The sequence below is a fragment of the Dama dama genome, chromosome 9, assembly GCF_033118175.1.
Source record: "Dama dama isolate Ldn47 chromosome 9, ASM3311817v1, whole genome shotgun sequence".
Lineage (NCBI taxonomy): Eukaryota > Metazoa > Chordata > Mammalia > Artiodactyla > Cervidae > Dama > Dama dama.
The window spans coordinates 9,493,921-9,508,543 of record NC_083689.1 but is presented as its reverse complement, the minus strand read 5'-3'; the positions used below and the strand labels follow the sequence as shown (position 1 = coordinate 9,508,543).

Here is a 14,623-nt window from a genome sequence, read left to right as displayed (position 1 = left end):
AGTTGTAGAAACAAAGCAAAGAGTCCCAGAGAGCTTCTACTATTGCCAGCCTGGAGTGGGAGGGGGAGAGTCAGGAAGGACTTCCTGGAGGAGGGGATGCTGAGCTGAGACCCAAAGGGTGAGGATGAGGCACAGAAGTATTCCAGGTGGTGGGCACAGCATGTGCAATGGGCCTGAGGTGGCATTGTGCTTGGGGTATGAAAAGCCAGCATGCATAGTGTTCACGGTGAGGAGACGGAGGAATAGCTGTGGCCCAAATTGAAGGAGAACATATGAATGTTCTCATGAATGAGGGAGAGAAAAAAACAGAAATAAGGTGAAATGCTGAAGGCAGATGATCTAGGGGTGAGGTTACAGCAGAATTTTATTTTCATCCTTACATGTTTCCATTATTTGCAAATTCTCTACAGTGACCATGTATTACTTGCAAATAAAGGGGGAAGGATAAAAAAATTATAAATAAAAATCCCATAAATCTCTGCCTTTTAAAAGCCTGGAAGGAAATGTACCAAGTTCATGATCCAGATGCCCTTTAATTCTCCCTCGGTGAAGTTAGATGATTGATTGTGATGACAATGAATTATCAATGGAATGGAATTATTAATGAAATTATTTAGGAATGAAGCCAGCTGTTTTTGAAGCCAGAGGCTGCTCTGTAATGACTTCTGTCATGTATAAATCTTCAGACACGCAGGGAGGGAGGGTAGCGGGGTGGGGGGATGGGGGATACTGAGGACTCCGGAAGTGAAAATTGAATCTGAGACTTGAGCACAGAGCCACCTCACCTGCTCCGCGCCAGGCCCGCAACCATCAGGATGAACTCCACCTAGCCGGGCGCGGAGGGACTTCCCGCAAGACGAGGACCCCCGAATTCTCCCCGCCTCCCCTCTGCGCCTCCTGCCACCAGGGGGCGCCGCTGGCTAACGTCTGGAGTCCAGCAAGCAGCATGGCCTTGAGCCCTGAGACCACGGGACAGACTCTCCGCTCCTGTTTCCCCATTCGTGAAACCGGCACGGTACTAATTCTGTGCGATAAAGTTTATTTTAATCCAAGCAAATGCCCCATATTTCTAAGATATTTCAGGGAGGTCACACACATCACCCTCCAACCACAATTTACCCAAGTAGAGGGGGAACTGAGGCCCAGCAGGGGTGATGACTCACGAGAAAGTGTCAGAGGCCTCCTTTTCCCTATGGGGGGTCTAGACAGCCTCAGAATCAGAAGATGGAGAGGACCTTCCTTGGGGGAGAATTCTGTGCTTTTGTTACTGTGCTAGAAAAGGGAGAGAGTATGAGGGAGCCAGCCAGAGGCCCTGGGGCCAGGGAGAACCAGCATCCTTAGACCTGAAGACAGAAACCACAGCAACTTAAAGCAACGGCCCGTGCACAAGCAGTGAAGGCTAAATCAACGTTCAGAGACAGTTCCTGACACAGATCCCTCTCTTTCTTGGCCCCTACCATCACCCCCCATCACCACCGGAACTCCAGAGCCAGGATTGGGTCCAGATGAAGTTTGGTGCTGAGAACTCCCCCATCCAAATTCTCGTTCTCTTTCAGTGAGCTGACTGGTAGACTTAGGGGAGGTGTCTAAGGGAGGGGTCATCTCCTCGAGACTGATTCCCCATCTCCTTGTGCAGAGGTACCCCAGAGGCACAGAACAGGCACAGGCCTGGCACACAGTACGTGCCCAGTAAATATCTGATAAAGCATGAAAGAATAAAGTGATGGAGTGGCTCAAGAGTGACCACTGGGCAAGATGGACAAAGGTGCCTGGCAGACACTTTCTACACCAGGGGTGGAAGTCCAGGAGGGAGAATTCAAGAGCCCTGGAAGAAGCTGCCCCTCCTCCAGCCCAGCTCCTTGGAGAGCTCTCTCAGCCGATCCCAGGGTCAGAGTGGACCCCAGCCAGATGCCTCCAATTCAACCCTGAGACCTGCCTGTAGCAAAAAGCCCAGTTGTCTCCCTGGGAGGCAAAGTGGGGCCACCTGGGACCTCTTCCTGGAAAATCCACCCACCCACCAGGGGCCATTAGGTGCCCAAAGGCTCAGCCATTACATTGCCCTCATGGTCCATGCAGGGCTTGCCCACAGTCCTCTGGTAATCCAGGTGTGGGGCCCCAGGGTCTGGGCTAGCTCCAGGGTCTGGGCTGGCCTCAGAGGGTAGGAGCTCAGTGTCAGGTGACTTTGAGGCCTCCCCATCCAATGCTTTCTCCTCTTCTTCCTCCTCTTCTTCTGCCTCCTCCAGAGTGAGCTGAAACTGAAATCTGTCAGGGCTACCCTGCTTGGGGCTGGTGGGGTCCTCAGGGCTGCGTGGGATCTTGCTCTGGTACCACTCGCGGTTGTCCTCCAGAGTGTCCAGCAGGTCCTGTGCATCTGGGTGTACCAGGTCAGCCCATGTCTCCCACAGTGGATGGGCAATATAGTCAATGAAACCCACCTGTGGGTAATGCAAAGTTGAGGGGGTAGAGGTTGCTGAATGGTGCATCACTGTGGAACCTAAGCTCAGTCCAGGCAGGCCTTTGCCCAGGTTGTTCCCCTCTGCCTGGAATGCCATTTTCCAACTCCTATTCATCCTTCAAAACCCTCTTCAAAAAACCCCTCCTCTAGGACGCCTCCCCCGCCCCTTCTAGGCTTCCCCAACACCTAAGTCTTTCCACCCACCTTAGCCCTGACTCCCGACTCCTCAGAGCTGAAGAATGTGCCCTCAGACTGGGACCCCTTCTAAAATACTCCACGTCACCCAGAACAAGCATTTCCAAACTCCACGAGCAAGTGCAGATCTCTCTTAAAGCATCCCAGAGGGAATATATCCCGGGACACATCAGACCCAGGCCAGTGCAGACCCTTAGGCTACACTGCCTCATTTGCCAGCCTGGGGTCGAGCCAAGAATCATAGGGTCAGCTCAGCCACTCCTTTCTCTCCCCTCTCCCCAGTGCCCACCATCTCGAATCAGTCACTCTCAGACCTGGGACTTCTCCACTGAAGCTGTGTGCTTGTCACACATGGGGCTGATGTCCAGGCCTGATTCCCGTTCAGAGTCGCCCTGCTGGAAGAACTCGGCCATGATACGGTCTGTCCACTGGCGGTAGAGTGGTAGCGGCTTGGTGGGGTTGCTGAGGTCAGCACAGTGCACCAGGCTTTGCAAGACCTAGTGAGATCGAGGCTCGGGAGGGCTCAGGCCAGGCCATCCCCAGGCCTGGTACCTGCCCTAAAGAGGCTGGTGCCATGGACACAGCCATCTTACAGGTGGGGAAGCTGAGGCCAGGGAGGGGAAGAGGTGGCTAAGACAAAGGCACATGACCATAGGTGCCTCTGTTTCTTCAAGTTGGGCATTCAGTCGGCACTTCATACATGGAGCTAAAGGAGAGCTGTGGAAATCAGCCCAGGGCTGCCCAGCCACACACCTGGATGCGGTCAGAGTAGTTGTCTAGCAGCAAGACTCCAAGACTTGTCACCTTCTTGGTCTCCACCATGGTCTTGAGGTCAGCCAGGAGGTTCATGTGTTTGGACATGTCCGTGGCCAGCACCTGGGGGCAGGCGAGGGAAGATGACAGGTATGAAGATAACGCCTGCCCCATCCCCATTCCCCACCTCGCAGATGCTGGACCCACTTGGTTCTTCAACCCTCTGAGCCTCAGTGTCCTCACCTGAGAAATGGGGGCATGTAACGAGATTCATTGCAAAACCAGCTCACAAAGAGGCTGAGTCAATACTCCCTTCTCCAAGGTTGCTGGACTTGTGGGGTGCATCCCACACGTGGGACAGGGCATGGAGGAAGGAGATTAAACCTGGGGGCTGAGATGAGTGTGCTTGAGGGCAGTAGAGAGACCCCACTGATGACACGGCCAGTGCAAAGGCCCTGAGGCTACACAGAGGAGACAGCTGTGCCTGGAACAAATGAGTGCCGGAGCAACAGAGGAGCAAGTGAGGGTGATAAGAGTGGGGAGGGCCTCAGGGGGGTGCGGGGGATTTATCCAGAGGGCTGTGGGAGTCACAGGTGTCCTTGGTACTCCCCAAACTTCTCTGTGGCTGCTGCGTGGCTGGGAGGGCTGTTTTCAGCCATTAGAAAGAAAGTTCTGCCTTGAACATGATTGTTTAAAAATTACTTAGCTGTACCCCACAGGCCCAGCCCAGGAATGACCCATGGGTTTCTCTGAGGATCAGAAAGAAGTCTCAAATCTTCTCCCCAAACCTCCCATCTGGCCCAAATGATGCTTCTGCTGGGGGTGCCTACTGCCCAAAGCTCCCACTCTCCCTTACCAAACTTTTAGTTCTTCTTCACTTGGAGCCTTGGTTTCCTCTGAGCCCTCCCCACATGCTATTCCCTCTGCTGGAAACACTCCTCCCCATCTCATGATCCCCTGCACTCTGCAGGCCCCGGCTTCATTGTTCCCTCTTGGGGAAGTCCTCCCACCCTGAACACCTCTCTGTCACAGGGTCTGTCTACAGGTCCCCCATCATGGCTATGCCTGTGTGTCCATCTCCCCCACAGAGTGTAAGTCTCATGAAGATAAGAATTCTAATGGTCACTGGCAAAGGGCCAGCACACAGTAGAGGCTCAATAAATGCTAGTTAAATGACTTGAGACATAAGGTCACAGAACGTATTGGTGTCTCCCAACTTGAAAAATACCAAATGCAGATAAAGTTGCACCTGAAATCCCAGAAAGAAAAGTTTCTGGGAAAGAAAGAGTTTCCACATAGTTTGCACGTGAATTGCATCCAAGACTTGATTAGCCTAACCAAGGGCCATCAGTCCCACCCAAGGCTTGGACAGTCATTGTCTCATTTTACAAAACCAGGAAGCTCAGGCTCAGAATAGGGAGATGCCCTCATCCAACCGAACCCCAAGCCATGCCAAAATCACCCTCCCATCCATCACTGTGATCTCACTATGTCAATGACCATCCTGCGCAGACTCAGCCGCTGCTTGGTGCTGAGGTTCTGAAAGATGTCACAGTTCTCTGCTTGCAGCAGCTTGAAGCCCACAGCCAGGTGGTGGTTCTCCAGCACGGAGGCATCATTGTACATAAGTGCAAGCTCTGAGTCTGTGGGGGAGGTGGAGAGTCTCAAGACCCACATACCCAACCCACTCCACCCAAAGGCTGGTTCTGTAAAGTCTTGGCAAACTCCTACTCATGCATTGAAGCCCCAACTTTAATGCCCCCTTCCTCTAGGAAGCCTTCTAGGACCCTGTCTCTCCCCATGGCCCTGACCTGGTTCTTAAGGGCTGGGGGCATCTGTGTTCAGCTCTGCCTCCTTGAGACTGGTGACTCCTTGGAGACTTGGCATGGCAGGAGAGAGTGCTGAGTGCTGGTTGAATGAACTACTGAGTCAGGGCTCCACTCTTTATTTCCACCTCTCCAGGGATGTATCAATATATATGAGGTACCTAACCATTGCTTACACCTCCTAAAGGATCCTAAACTTTAAATCTCAGTGGGCTCACATCAGCTCTGCCATATTTATTATTCTCTCATTTATCAGGTATCTGCTGTATATCTAGACCTGCTCTGAGCACCTAAGGGAGGGAAGATTGTGGCAGCTGTTTCACAAACAGGGAGACTCAGAGCAGGGATGGGACCACCTAACATCACTTGATTGACAGGTGGTGGCAGGGCCCAGCTCCCTAACTCACTGGTGTTAATGAGAAACTGATTGGAGACCCCCGGATGGTCCACGTCATGGATGGCACTTGCAAAGATGGCAGCCAGGACTTCCAGGTCTGTGAACACGGCCTGAGTGGGCATGGAACATGAGAGGTGAGGGACAGGGTCTCTGTGCCCTGCACCCACCAGAGGCGCCTGCAGCCCCGGGGCCTACCTCAAGCGCAGGTGTGGCCAGCAGCACGTGTGTGGACTGGGCCACATCAGCAGCATGTAGGCTGTTGTGGTAGGCCACATCGTTGTGGTAGTGACCCTCCAGCATCAGCAGGTAGGTGGCAAGCGTGTCTGCTGGGATCTGAAATGTCTTGAGCAGGTCCCGTTCCTGGTCCATCACAGGCCCCTAGTCAGGGCCTCGGCCTCTGGGTGGCAGCACACGCTATTCCTATGCCTTCTCTCCTTCTGAATCCCTAGCCGTCTCTCAAGCGCCCCCTCTTCCAGGATGCCTTGCCTGCTTTCCCTCTGATTTCCCTTGGTCTCTGTCCTTCCCCTCTTTCTCATCTCTGACCATACAGTTATTCCCTCCAGGCTGCGTCTCTTCAGGCCTGGCCTAAGGCTGAGTTTTGTTGATAGTCAGCAATGAAATGTTAAACCTAATGAACTCCTATCCATCCTTCAATGCCCCTACTCAAATGACCCCATTCAGACATGTTAGGGAGGATTTGAGGATTATGTGTCCCCTGAGGTCCTGAGGTAGGAAGAAGTGAAGGAGACGCAGGGTATCAGAAGCCGCGGGCAGGGGAGGTACCTGAAAGATGCTGAACATGATCGCTGTGAGAGGCCGGTTCCCGCTGAGCTCTGCCACCTTGAACACATCAAGCCCCCACTTGTTGGTGTCTTCCAGTTCCTAAAATGTGGAAGACTGGAGCTTAACTCCAGCCCAACTTCCACAGACTCTGGAGCCTCGACCCCCCTCCCAGGCCTCAGGTCCTCCCAGGAGCCCCACCTGGTCAGTATACAGGTGGGCAAACTGAGGCCCAAAATAGGGTATCCACACAGAGCAAGCACTCAAACCTGCGTTTCAGCATCCCCACTGGAAACCCACCTTGGCCAGCTGCCCCTCCTGATCCGTCTGGACCCCAAAGCGTGGGACAGTGGCTGTGGAAAGACTGGAACTGTGGGGAAGTCCACGCAGGCTGCTGATCTGGGACACGGGCTTCGGGGGCTCTGCAGGGGTCACCCTGGGTAACTCCACCTCAGTCTGCTGCTCTGTAGGTGGGGAAGGGTAGGACTCAGAAAAGTCAGTTCACCTGCTAGCATTAGTCTGCTTGGCCTCAGGTACTGGACCTTGCCAAGACTTGAGATCAGCTTATTGCCTTTTTACCTGAATCAAAGTAATCTCAGAGTAAAGTCCTGTCTGACCTGTAGCTACCCTTCCCCTCTGTTTAAGGTTGATCTCAGTAACCCCTTCTGCTGGACATGGCCTCTGGGCATCTGGAGCTTAGCATTTTTTCTGGAAAGCCAAATGTCCTTTCCATCTCCCAAACTGGAGACCCAGCTGCATGGTTCCTGCTAGCGCCTCCTTGACAAACTTCTACTCACGCTTCAAAACCCTAGCTTTAATGTCCCCCTCCTCCTGGAAGATCCTCCTGTTCCTCCCTTTGGTCCAGCCTTACCCCACAGGGCTGGAGGTGTCCGTGTCTGGTTCTATCTTCCTCAGTTGAGCTCTGTAGTAGAAGCCTTTCTTTCTCTTCCCTCTTCCTATCTCTGCAATCTGGCCTAGGCAATAACCCACCATAGCTCACCCAGGAAGGTTTGGGATATGTACTCGGACACTTGGTTCCCTGAGCGGCTGGTTTCAGACAGGTGACTCAGCTCCCGGTTCAGCATCCGCTTGAACTGCAGGGGAAGATGAGGACAGTGATGATGGGGCCCTGCGGACAGAGGCAAGGGGTCGCAGTTATCTGGCCTCCCTCACCTTGTTGGAGGCCATCTCCCCCACTGAGTGCCGTGTCTGCAATGTCTCCAGCTGATCCAGACACCAGTCCAGCTCGTCCAGTGTCTCCAAAGCCAGCTTCTGCCCAGTGTCTTCTGGGGGCCAAGTTGATCAGGGGTCTGCCCCACCCCCCACTCGGGAACCCCGCACCCCTCCTGCCCCCGTCTCTGCATCTGGACCCTGCAGCTCTTCCTAATGAGGCCACTCAGGACCCCGGGCTCTCTCCATCCCCAAGGGTGTTTGGGGGAAGAGGGCTTAGAATTAGCACAGCTTAAAGATTCATGGACTGGAGAGGTCACCATAGAGAGGAAGTTCGCAGCTGTCCCACAGTGGAAGGAGGGGATAGGAGTAGGCACATTACCTGTTGGTGGAGGGGGTTGGCTGCCAGGTGGGGTGTTACAGACGCACGCCTGCCTGCAGTACAGTAGACTCAGGAGTGGTCCGCCCCACCCAGAGGGCCCGCCCCCAAGACCTCCAGGCCCCGCCCCCTCATACGGTACTCCCCCAGCCCGCCCCGGCGAGTTGCCAGCTGCGCCCCTTCCGCCCACGCCCAACTCTGCTTGGCCCACCTTGTCTTTTGAACCCGCCCCTCTTTGCCAGGCCCCGCCCCCGCCCCGCCTCGCCCCGCCCCCTGCGTACTTGACTGCCCAGTGATCTTGCAAGTGGGCAAGGGCCGCGACGTTGCTCCGAACTGTCCGCAGACTGGCTAGGACCTGCCGGGAGAGGGATGGTCAGCGTTGGAAAGGAGGGGTCGGCTCTGCCTGCTTGGCACACGACGGAAGGAAGAGGTGGGCACTCACCTGGGCAAAGGGCGTCACAATCAGGTCTTCTCCGTGTCTGTGGGGAGACGGGACATGGAAGGGCAGTCAGGAGGAGCCCTCCCAAACTTCCCCATCTTCCAGCTTTTACCCACACTGTGCCCTCAGCTGAGCACGTCCTTGGAATGTCTTCCTGGAAGTCCCTGGTCTCCCCTCAGCCGACGCTTCTCTGAAGGCCACCATAGCCCCTCTGACCAGTCACTCACTTTACCCCATCTCACAAATGGAGAATCTGAGTACCAGGGACAACAGGGGTCTTAGTAGACACAGGAAATGATGGCTACTAGTGGTCATGTATGGATGTGAGAGTTGGACTGTGAAGAAAACTGAGCCAAAAAATTGATGCTTTTGAACTATGGAGGTGGAGAAGACTCTTGAGAGTCCCTTGGATTGCAAGGAGATCCAACCGGTCCATCCTAAAGGAGATCAGTCCTGGGTGTTCATTGGAAGGACTGATGCTGAAGCTGAAAGTCCAATACTTTGGCCACCTGATGCGAAGAGTAAAGTCGTTGGAAAAGACCCTGATGCGGGGAGGGATTGGGGGCAGGAGGAGAAGAGGACGACAGAGGATGAGATGGCTGGATGGCATCACCGACTCTATGGGCATGAGTTTGAGTAAGTTCTGGGAGTTTGTGATGGACAGGGAGGCCTGGCGTGCTGCGATTCATGCATGGGGTGGCAAAGAGTTGGACACGACTGAGCGACTGAACTGAACTGAACTGAACTGAGGAAGCTCAAATCAAGGAGTTTTTTGGGTTGCTGTTAATTGACTTTAATGTTTCTGGATTACCACCCAACCCCAACCTGGAGTCAAGCACAAAGGATCGCGGGATAGCATTGTCCTGCTCAGTTGAGTAAGTGAGTTAGTTGTCTGGCAAACTGCTATCTATACTTCAAAGCCCAGCGCAAATGGTCACCTGAAGGAGGTGTGTGAAACGGAGGAATAAAGGAAAGAAGAAAGTAGGAGGGGGTGTTATCCCACCAGCCTCAAACTCACAGGTCGCTGGCCACGGAGGAGTTCCGAGACACGGTTTTGGATGAGAGTTCGTGATCACTGTCCGAGCGGTAGAGGAACGACTCTCGCCTCTGACTGTGCTGCGCAGGCGCCTGGGCGATCCGGCCAAAGCCAGATCCTGCCTGAGGGTCCAGGATGCTTCTACCACACGGGAGTCCATTTTCCAGGTCCAAGCTGAAGGCAAGGGAGACATAGTCAGAGCCGAGGGTCCTGGCACATGGATGCCACATCCTAGTCTAAATCCATTTTCTCATGTCCACCCCGGGGCAGGGCAGGAGTAGCCTGCAGCTTGTCCGTCTGTCCTACAGTCATACCCGCACTAAGGGACACGGTGCCCCTCACGCCTCCATCTCTGCCTCTGAACCTGAGTCTTTTCCACGGGGACTAATCTGGACTCCAGCACGTGAGTTTTGGATCTGTCTCCAGGTGGCTGTGTGAGCGTGGGTCACAGCTTTCCTGTGGACATCAACCACTCCGTTTATAATATGGGTATCGGAGACTACATCCAGGCTTCCCAAGTGGCGCTAGTGGTAAAGAACCCACCTGCCAGTGCAGGAGACGGGTTTGGTCCCTGGGTTGGGAAGATCCCTTTGGGTAGGACACGGCAACCCACTCCGGTATGGAGAATCCCATGGACAGAGGACAGAGGAGCCTGGTGGGCTACAGTCCACAGGGTCGCCAAGAGTAGAACACAACTCAAGCAACTTAGCACGCATGCAGACTTCATCCCCAGGGCACTTTTAGGGAGTCACAACCGAACAGCTGAGGAGGGCGACAGGGCGCCCGTAACCTACCCAGATTACTAAGGGTAAATTCGTAGGGACCGGAAATGACTTCCTGGGCTTTCCTCTCAGGAACGCACCTGGGTTTTGCCTAGATGGGGCACACTGGAAGGTGCCCCACAGCCAGGAGAGCTCCGCCCTCAGCCCTCTTGGCTGTGCCCTGGACCACCGTCCCTTACCCAGCTCCAGGCCTTCACCCTAAACCATAATATAGCACCGCCCCCATCTCATCAACCCCGCCTCCAGCTCACTCAGCCCCAGCCTTAGCTCCCCAGTTCCTCAGCTTTATTTTTGGCCTGAATGCTTTGTCTGTTCTCTTCTTCCTCCAGGCCTTTGCACCCCTGTTCAAGGCAATCCCCAACCCCAACCCCTATCTCTCAGCCCCATCTCTCCCTCCAGCCACAGAGAAAGAATGGCAGGGGGCGTGGGGCTAGAACAGAAGTGTGAGACAAGGAGAGAGGGGCTGCAAGTGGGTCACAGAGAAGGGAGCAGGCAGGAGAGGCGGAGACAGAAGACCCTGGGGGACGCCCCTAGACACAGGACTCCTAGCCAAGGGCCAGTGTCCACCTGGTCCCCTGCCAGGCCATCCCGTCCAAGTCCGCGGGCTGGGATCGACGCCTGCCGGAAGGAAGACTGAGCAGGGAATTCGGTTCAGACCGAGTTGGGGGTCAGGAATTCGGCCTGAACGGTCATGAACGGCTGAGTTTGACTGAGTTGGGTCTGGTCATACAGAACTGGGCCTCTTCCCTCTGACTTCAGTGTGCTTTGCTGCGTTTAGTCGCTCAGTCGTGTCCGACTCTTTGCGAGTCCATGGGCTGTAGCCTGCCAGCCTCCTCTGCTCATGGGATTCTCCAGGTAAGAATACTAGAATGGGATGCCATGCCCTCCTCTAGTGCGTCTTCCCAACGCAGGGACCGAACCCGGGTCTCCCGCATTGCGGGCGGATTCTTTACCGTCTGAGCCACCGCGAAGCCCAAGGATCTGGTTTTACAGGATTGGGCCTCTTCGGGCTGAATTCGGTCGGGTGTGTTCGGCCGAATTTGGCTATCGAGTGCACTCGGGTATGTTCGGAAGCTTTCGGGCATGTTCGGCTGTATCCGGCTGCACGAGGTTTTCGAGGAAGTCGGGGTGGCGCTCAAGCCACGTCGGGCACATTCGGCTTAGTCCGGCCTCATTCGGGTGTTCGGCTGTGTCCGATCGCTCTCAGTCGGTTAGAGTTGGGCTCTCGCTGAAGTCCCTACTTCCAGAGCTTCTGCATTCCCGCCTCGTGACGTCACCCGGAGGGGCGGGGCTTCCTTGCGTTTCCCCGGCCTTGGAGCGGACTGAGTGACTGGCGGAGACTTGGGGGCGGGCTGCTGGCGGTGGTTACCCTAAACCTGCGATCCGAGGGGGAGGCCCGGGAATGGCTACCACCTACCCCTCCCTCTCCTCTCCCCAAAGGTTCTGGAAAAGGCGCAACTGTGGATAAATAGGGAAACTGAGGCCAGGAGAGGTCACAGGGTGCTGGGTTCGAATCCAAAAGCGAGTGCGGAGAGTTAGGGCTGAGCCGGGGTTTTCTCGCTGCGGACGACGCTGTTTATCTTTGTGCTCTAAACTTAGCCAAGAGCGGCGGGGTCAAGCCGTGGTTCCATGACGCGGGCGGCGGGGAGAAAGTCGCACGGACTGTGGGAACGGCGCGTCCATCCATCGGTTACCCAGGTAAACTGAGGCACAGGGGCTTCGGAGAGACTCGCCCTCCTCCAGCCTCACCGTTGACGTTCTCGACGCTTTTGTACTCACTCCCAAGCCCTCGACTGGGACCCCTCTTCGCGGGCAGCTGGCGCACCTGGCGGGGGGGTGGGGGGGTTCTCCCGAACCCGGAACCCCACTCTGGCCTGAAATGGTGCCATCAAGGACCACCGTCATGACTGCTCCCCACCACCACCAGCTGTCACTGGCCGTGTGACCTTGGAGAAGGGACCTTTGGTCTCTGAGCCTCCAGGTGCCAAGTTACCAAGTTGAGTGCTAAAGCCGCGCGAACCAAGCGCCTGGTACCAGACCCAGTCTGCGCCCAGCAGCCCCACCTCCAACCCCAGCTTCTGCCCCGCAACCCACGATGTTACAGTGGCTTCTTCAAGGGCCGGAATTTAAACCCAAAGCGGTCGGACGAGTCTTTGAAGGGGGCAACCAAGTGGGGCTGCGCAGAAGTGGCGCTCCGCGCCTGTCAGCTTTCAGCCTGGGACATGCAACAAGCCCGCTTAGATCGCGAGCTCCCTGCCTCAAAGGCCTCCATCAAATCACGTCTTCCCCCGAGGACACCAAGGGCTTAGTGTGAGGCCGCCAGGCCACCCTGGTGTTGGCACTGGGGCGGATGGCCGGCGCAGACCAAGGCGGGGAGTGACCCTCATCCCTTCACTGCCTGGACGTTTAGCCCGCCCGCCCTGGGTTGGCAAGGGTCAGAAGGAGACGTGAGCCTCGGCCCGTTCTGCTCCAGGCCACGCAGCTGGAAAGGGACAGACGGCTGGTCCCCTGGGCATGTATCCAGGCAGTGGGTGGAGGGAAACAGATGGAGAGAGACAGGCAGTCATCAACTAAAAGAGACAGAGATAGAGCAGGGGCAGAGACATAACCCCGAGAAAAGGGCAAAGGAGCAGAGCTTTTATGCCCTGACCCTCCAACCTGGCTCCCACTGTCCTTGACTCTGCCCTTCCCACCTCCAGCCCGGCGGTTCCGATGACCCCTGCGAGGCCCTGTCTCGCCTCACCACAGCGGATGGGCCAAGGTGAAGCGCCGCTGCAGGCGGATGCTCTGGTTCACCAGCAGCTTCCTGAAGAGCCCGGGGGAGCCGCGCGGGGAGCCCCGAGGGGAGCTGGGCCCAGGGGCCGGGGCGGGAGCAGGGGTACCCTGCATCGCCAAGATCGCGTGGAGGCTGGACGCAGCACTGGCTGCGCGGGACCTTTTCTGGACAGCCGCGGGGGCGGGGCCCAGCGGGGAGCGAACCCAAGGCGCACCCGCCCCGCCTTCGCGGCGGGACCCGCTCAGAGACGCCCCCACGGGGACACATGGGGAAACTGAGGCACTGAACTAGACGGGGCTCTCTGCTTCCCTTCTTTGGGGGAGCCCAGAAACCGCATCTTAGACCACTTCCCTCTGTCAGCATGTACCCCAGAGGTGCAGCTTGCTGGGCTGAAAAGAGAGATACGGAAGTCGGAAAAGGAAGTGCCCGCCATTATTAGGGAGTCTCTGAGTATGTCAAGGGGCTGCCCAGATCCCACACAATACTTTCAATCCCCTCTACCCATTTTCCAGATGGAGAAACTGAGGCCAGAGCCACCAAGAGCCTGCTCAGAAACTACAATCCTTGAGTCTTTTGTCGGGTTGGGGAAACTGAGGCTTGGAGAAAGGTGGAAACAGACTCAAGTCTTCACTGCAAGTCTCCTCCCCGTCTTTCTGTCCACCTCCACAAGCCCCACGTGACATCCACCTGCTCTGACGTTCTCCAGGCCCTGTCTCTGGATCCTTTCCCCTCTCCTGCTGTCTCCACTGGACAAACATCCGCACTCTACTCCTGCCAAGCCTTCCGCCCTGTGAAGCTTCAGCTGCCATAGCCCACCCCAGGAAGGACCCCCGAAAAGGGAAGCTTCGCCCCTAGTGTTGGGGATGGGGGCATTCAAGAGTCTGTACTAACTGGCCTACCCTCAGATTGCTGGGGTCAGGTGGTCCTGCCTCATTCTTCAGAAAACGAAACCAAGTCTCAGAGTGTCTTGGAGGTGCTTGGAGGTGAGAATGCTTGGAGGTGAGACCCAGAACACCCACCTGCTAGTGACAGCAGTCCCCAAGTGCAAGGAGGTGGGGCCTGCTAGCCGAGGCCCCACAGGAGCTCTGGGCTTGTGTGATAGCAACCCTCCGCCTGAGCCTTGCTCCAGGGCACTTCACCAGTTTGGGGGTCCCCAGACAAATGCCACCCAGGTTTCTGGCAGTCCTGGGGGGATGTGAGATATTATTTCAGGAGATCAGGCTTCAGTGGGGAGACCCTGACCCTCCCCTGACATCTCAATCATACTGTGGTCCCTCTTGTTTAGATGAGAAACTGGAGGCTCACAGAGGCGTCCTGCTGGGGCCCAGGAGGACAGGGAGTCTTAAGGGTCTGGCCAGGAACCCCCTTCTGTCCCCAGGGCCCTGCAACCGGACACCTGGTGGGAATCAGACTCTCTGTCCCCAAGACAAAAATACCATCTGTAGCTGCTGTGACTGGACCTAATTATAGCTGGTCCCCAGGGGATAAAGGCCGCCGGGCTCAGCCTAGTGGAGAGACTGGGGTTGGGGCCAAGGCGGCTTGACACCACCCCCAGCCCTGTGGGAGGGGCTCAGGATGCTCTCGTGGCCCCAAGGAAACACTGAGGCACAGAGAGATTCAGTCCCTTTCTTGAAG

At 56.0% G+C, this 14,623-nt stretch overlaps 1 protein-coding gene across 3 annotated transcripts; it reads right to left on the bottom strand.

Moving 5' to 3' along the window:
- Nucleotides 1-186: 186 nt before the first annotated feature.
- Nucleotides 187-13,503, bottom strand: PDE4C (phosphodiesterase 4C). Of its 3 annotated transcripts, none has more exons than XM_061149827.1 (15): nucleotides 12,906-13,503; nucleotides 9,413-9,604; nucleotides 8,398-8,434; nucleotides 8,237-8,310; nucleotides 7,959-8,011; nucleotides 7,580-7,692; nucleotides 7,407-7,500; nucleotides 6,707-6,870; nucleotides 6,410-6,508; nucleotides 5,822-5,986; nucleotides 5,637-5,736; nucleotides 4,892-5,046; nucleotides 3,404-3,526; nucleotides 2,965-3,147; nucleotides 187-2,435 (listed from the first exon to the last, which is right to left on the bottom strand). In XM_061149827.1, exons 1-15 carry the CDS (start codon nucleotides 13,349-13,351, stop codon nucleotides 2,028-2,030), a joined length of 2,406 nt encoding a protein of 801 aa, XP_061005810.1. In that variant the 5' UTR covers nucleotides 13,352-13,503; the 3' UTR covers nucleotides 187-2,027. The 3 variants fall into 3 exon arrangements, with proteins under 3 accessions (XP_061005810.1, XP_061005811.1, XP_061005812.1); XM_061149828.1 differs by having other exon boundaries at nucleotides 7,580-7,689; XM_061149829.1 differs by having other exon boundaries at nucleotides 12,956-13,503.
- Nucleotides 13,504-14,623: the final 1,120 nt, after the last annotated feature.

Coding starts and splice junctions, on each gene's coding strand:
- PDE4C (XM_061149827.1), bottom strand. CDS start 13,351: ATGCTGACAGAGGGAAGTGGTCTAAGATGCGGTTTCTGGGCTCCCCCA. Junction 6,871..7,406: donor CATATCCCAAACCTTCCTGG/GTGAGCTATGGT, acceptor CCCCACCTACAG/AGCAGCAGACTGAGGTGGAG. Junction 3,527..4,891: donor GCAGGATGGTCATTGACATA/GTGAGATCACAG, acceptor GCCTGCCCCCAG/GTGCTGGCCACGGACATGTC.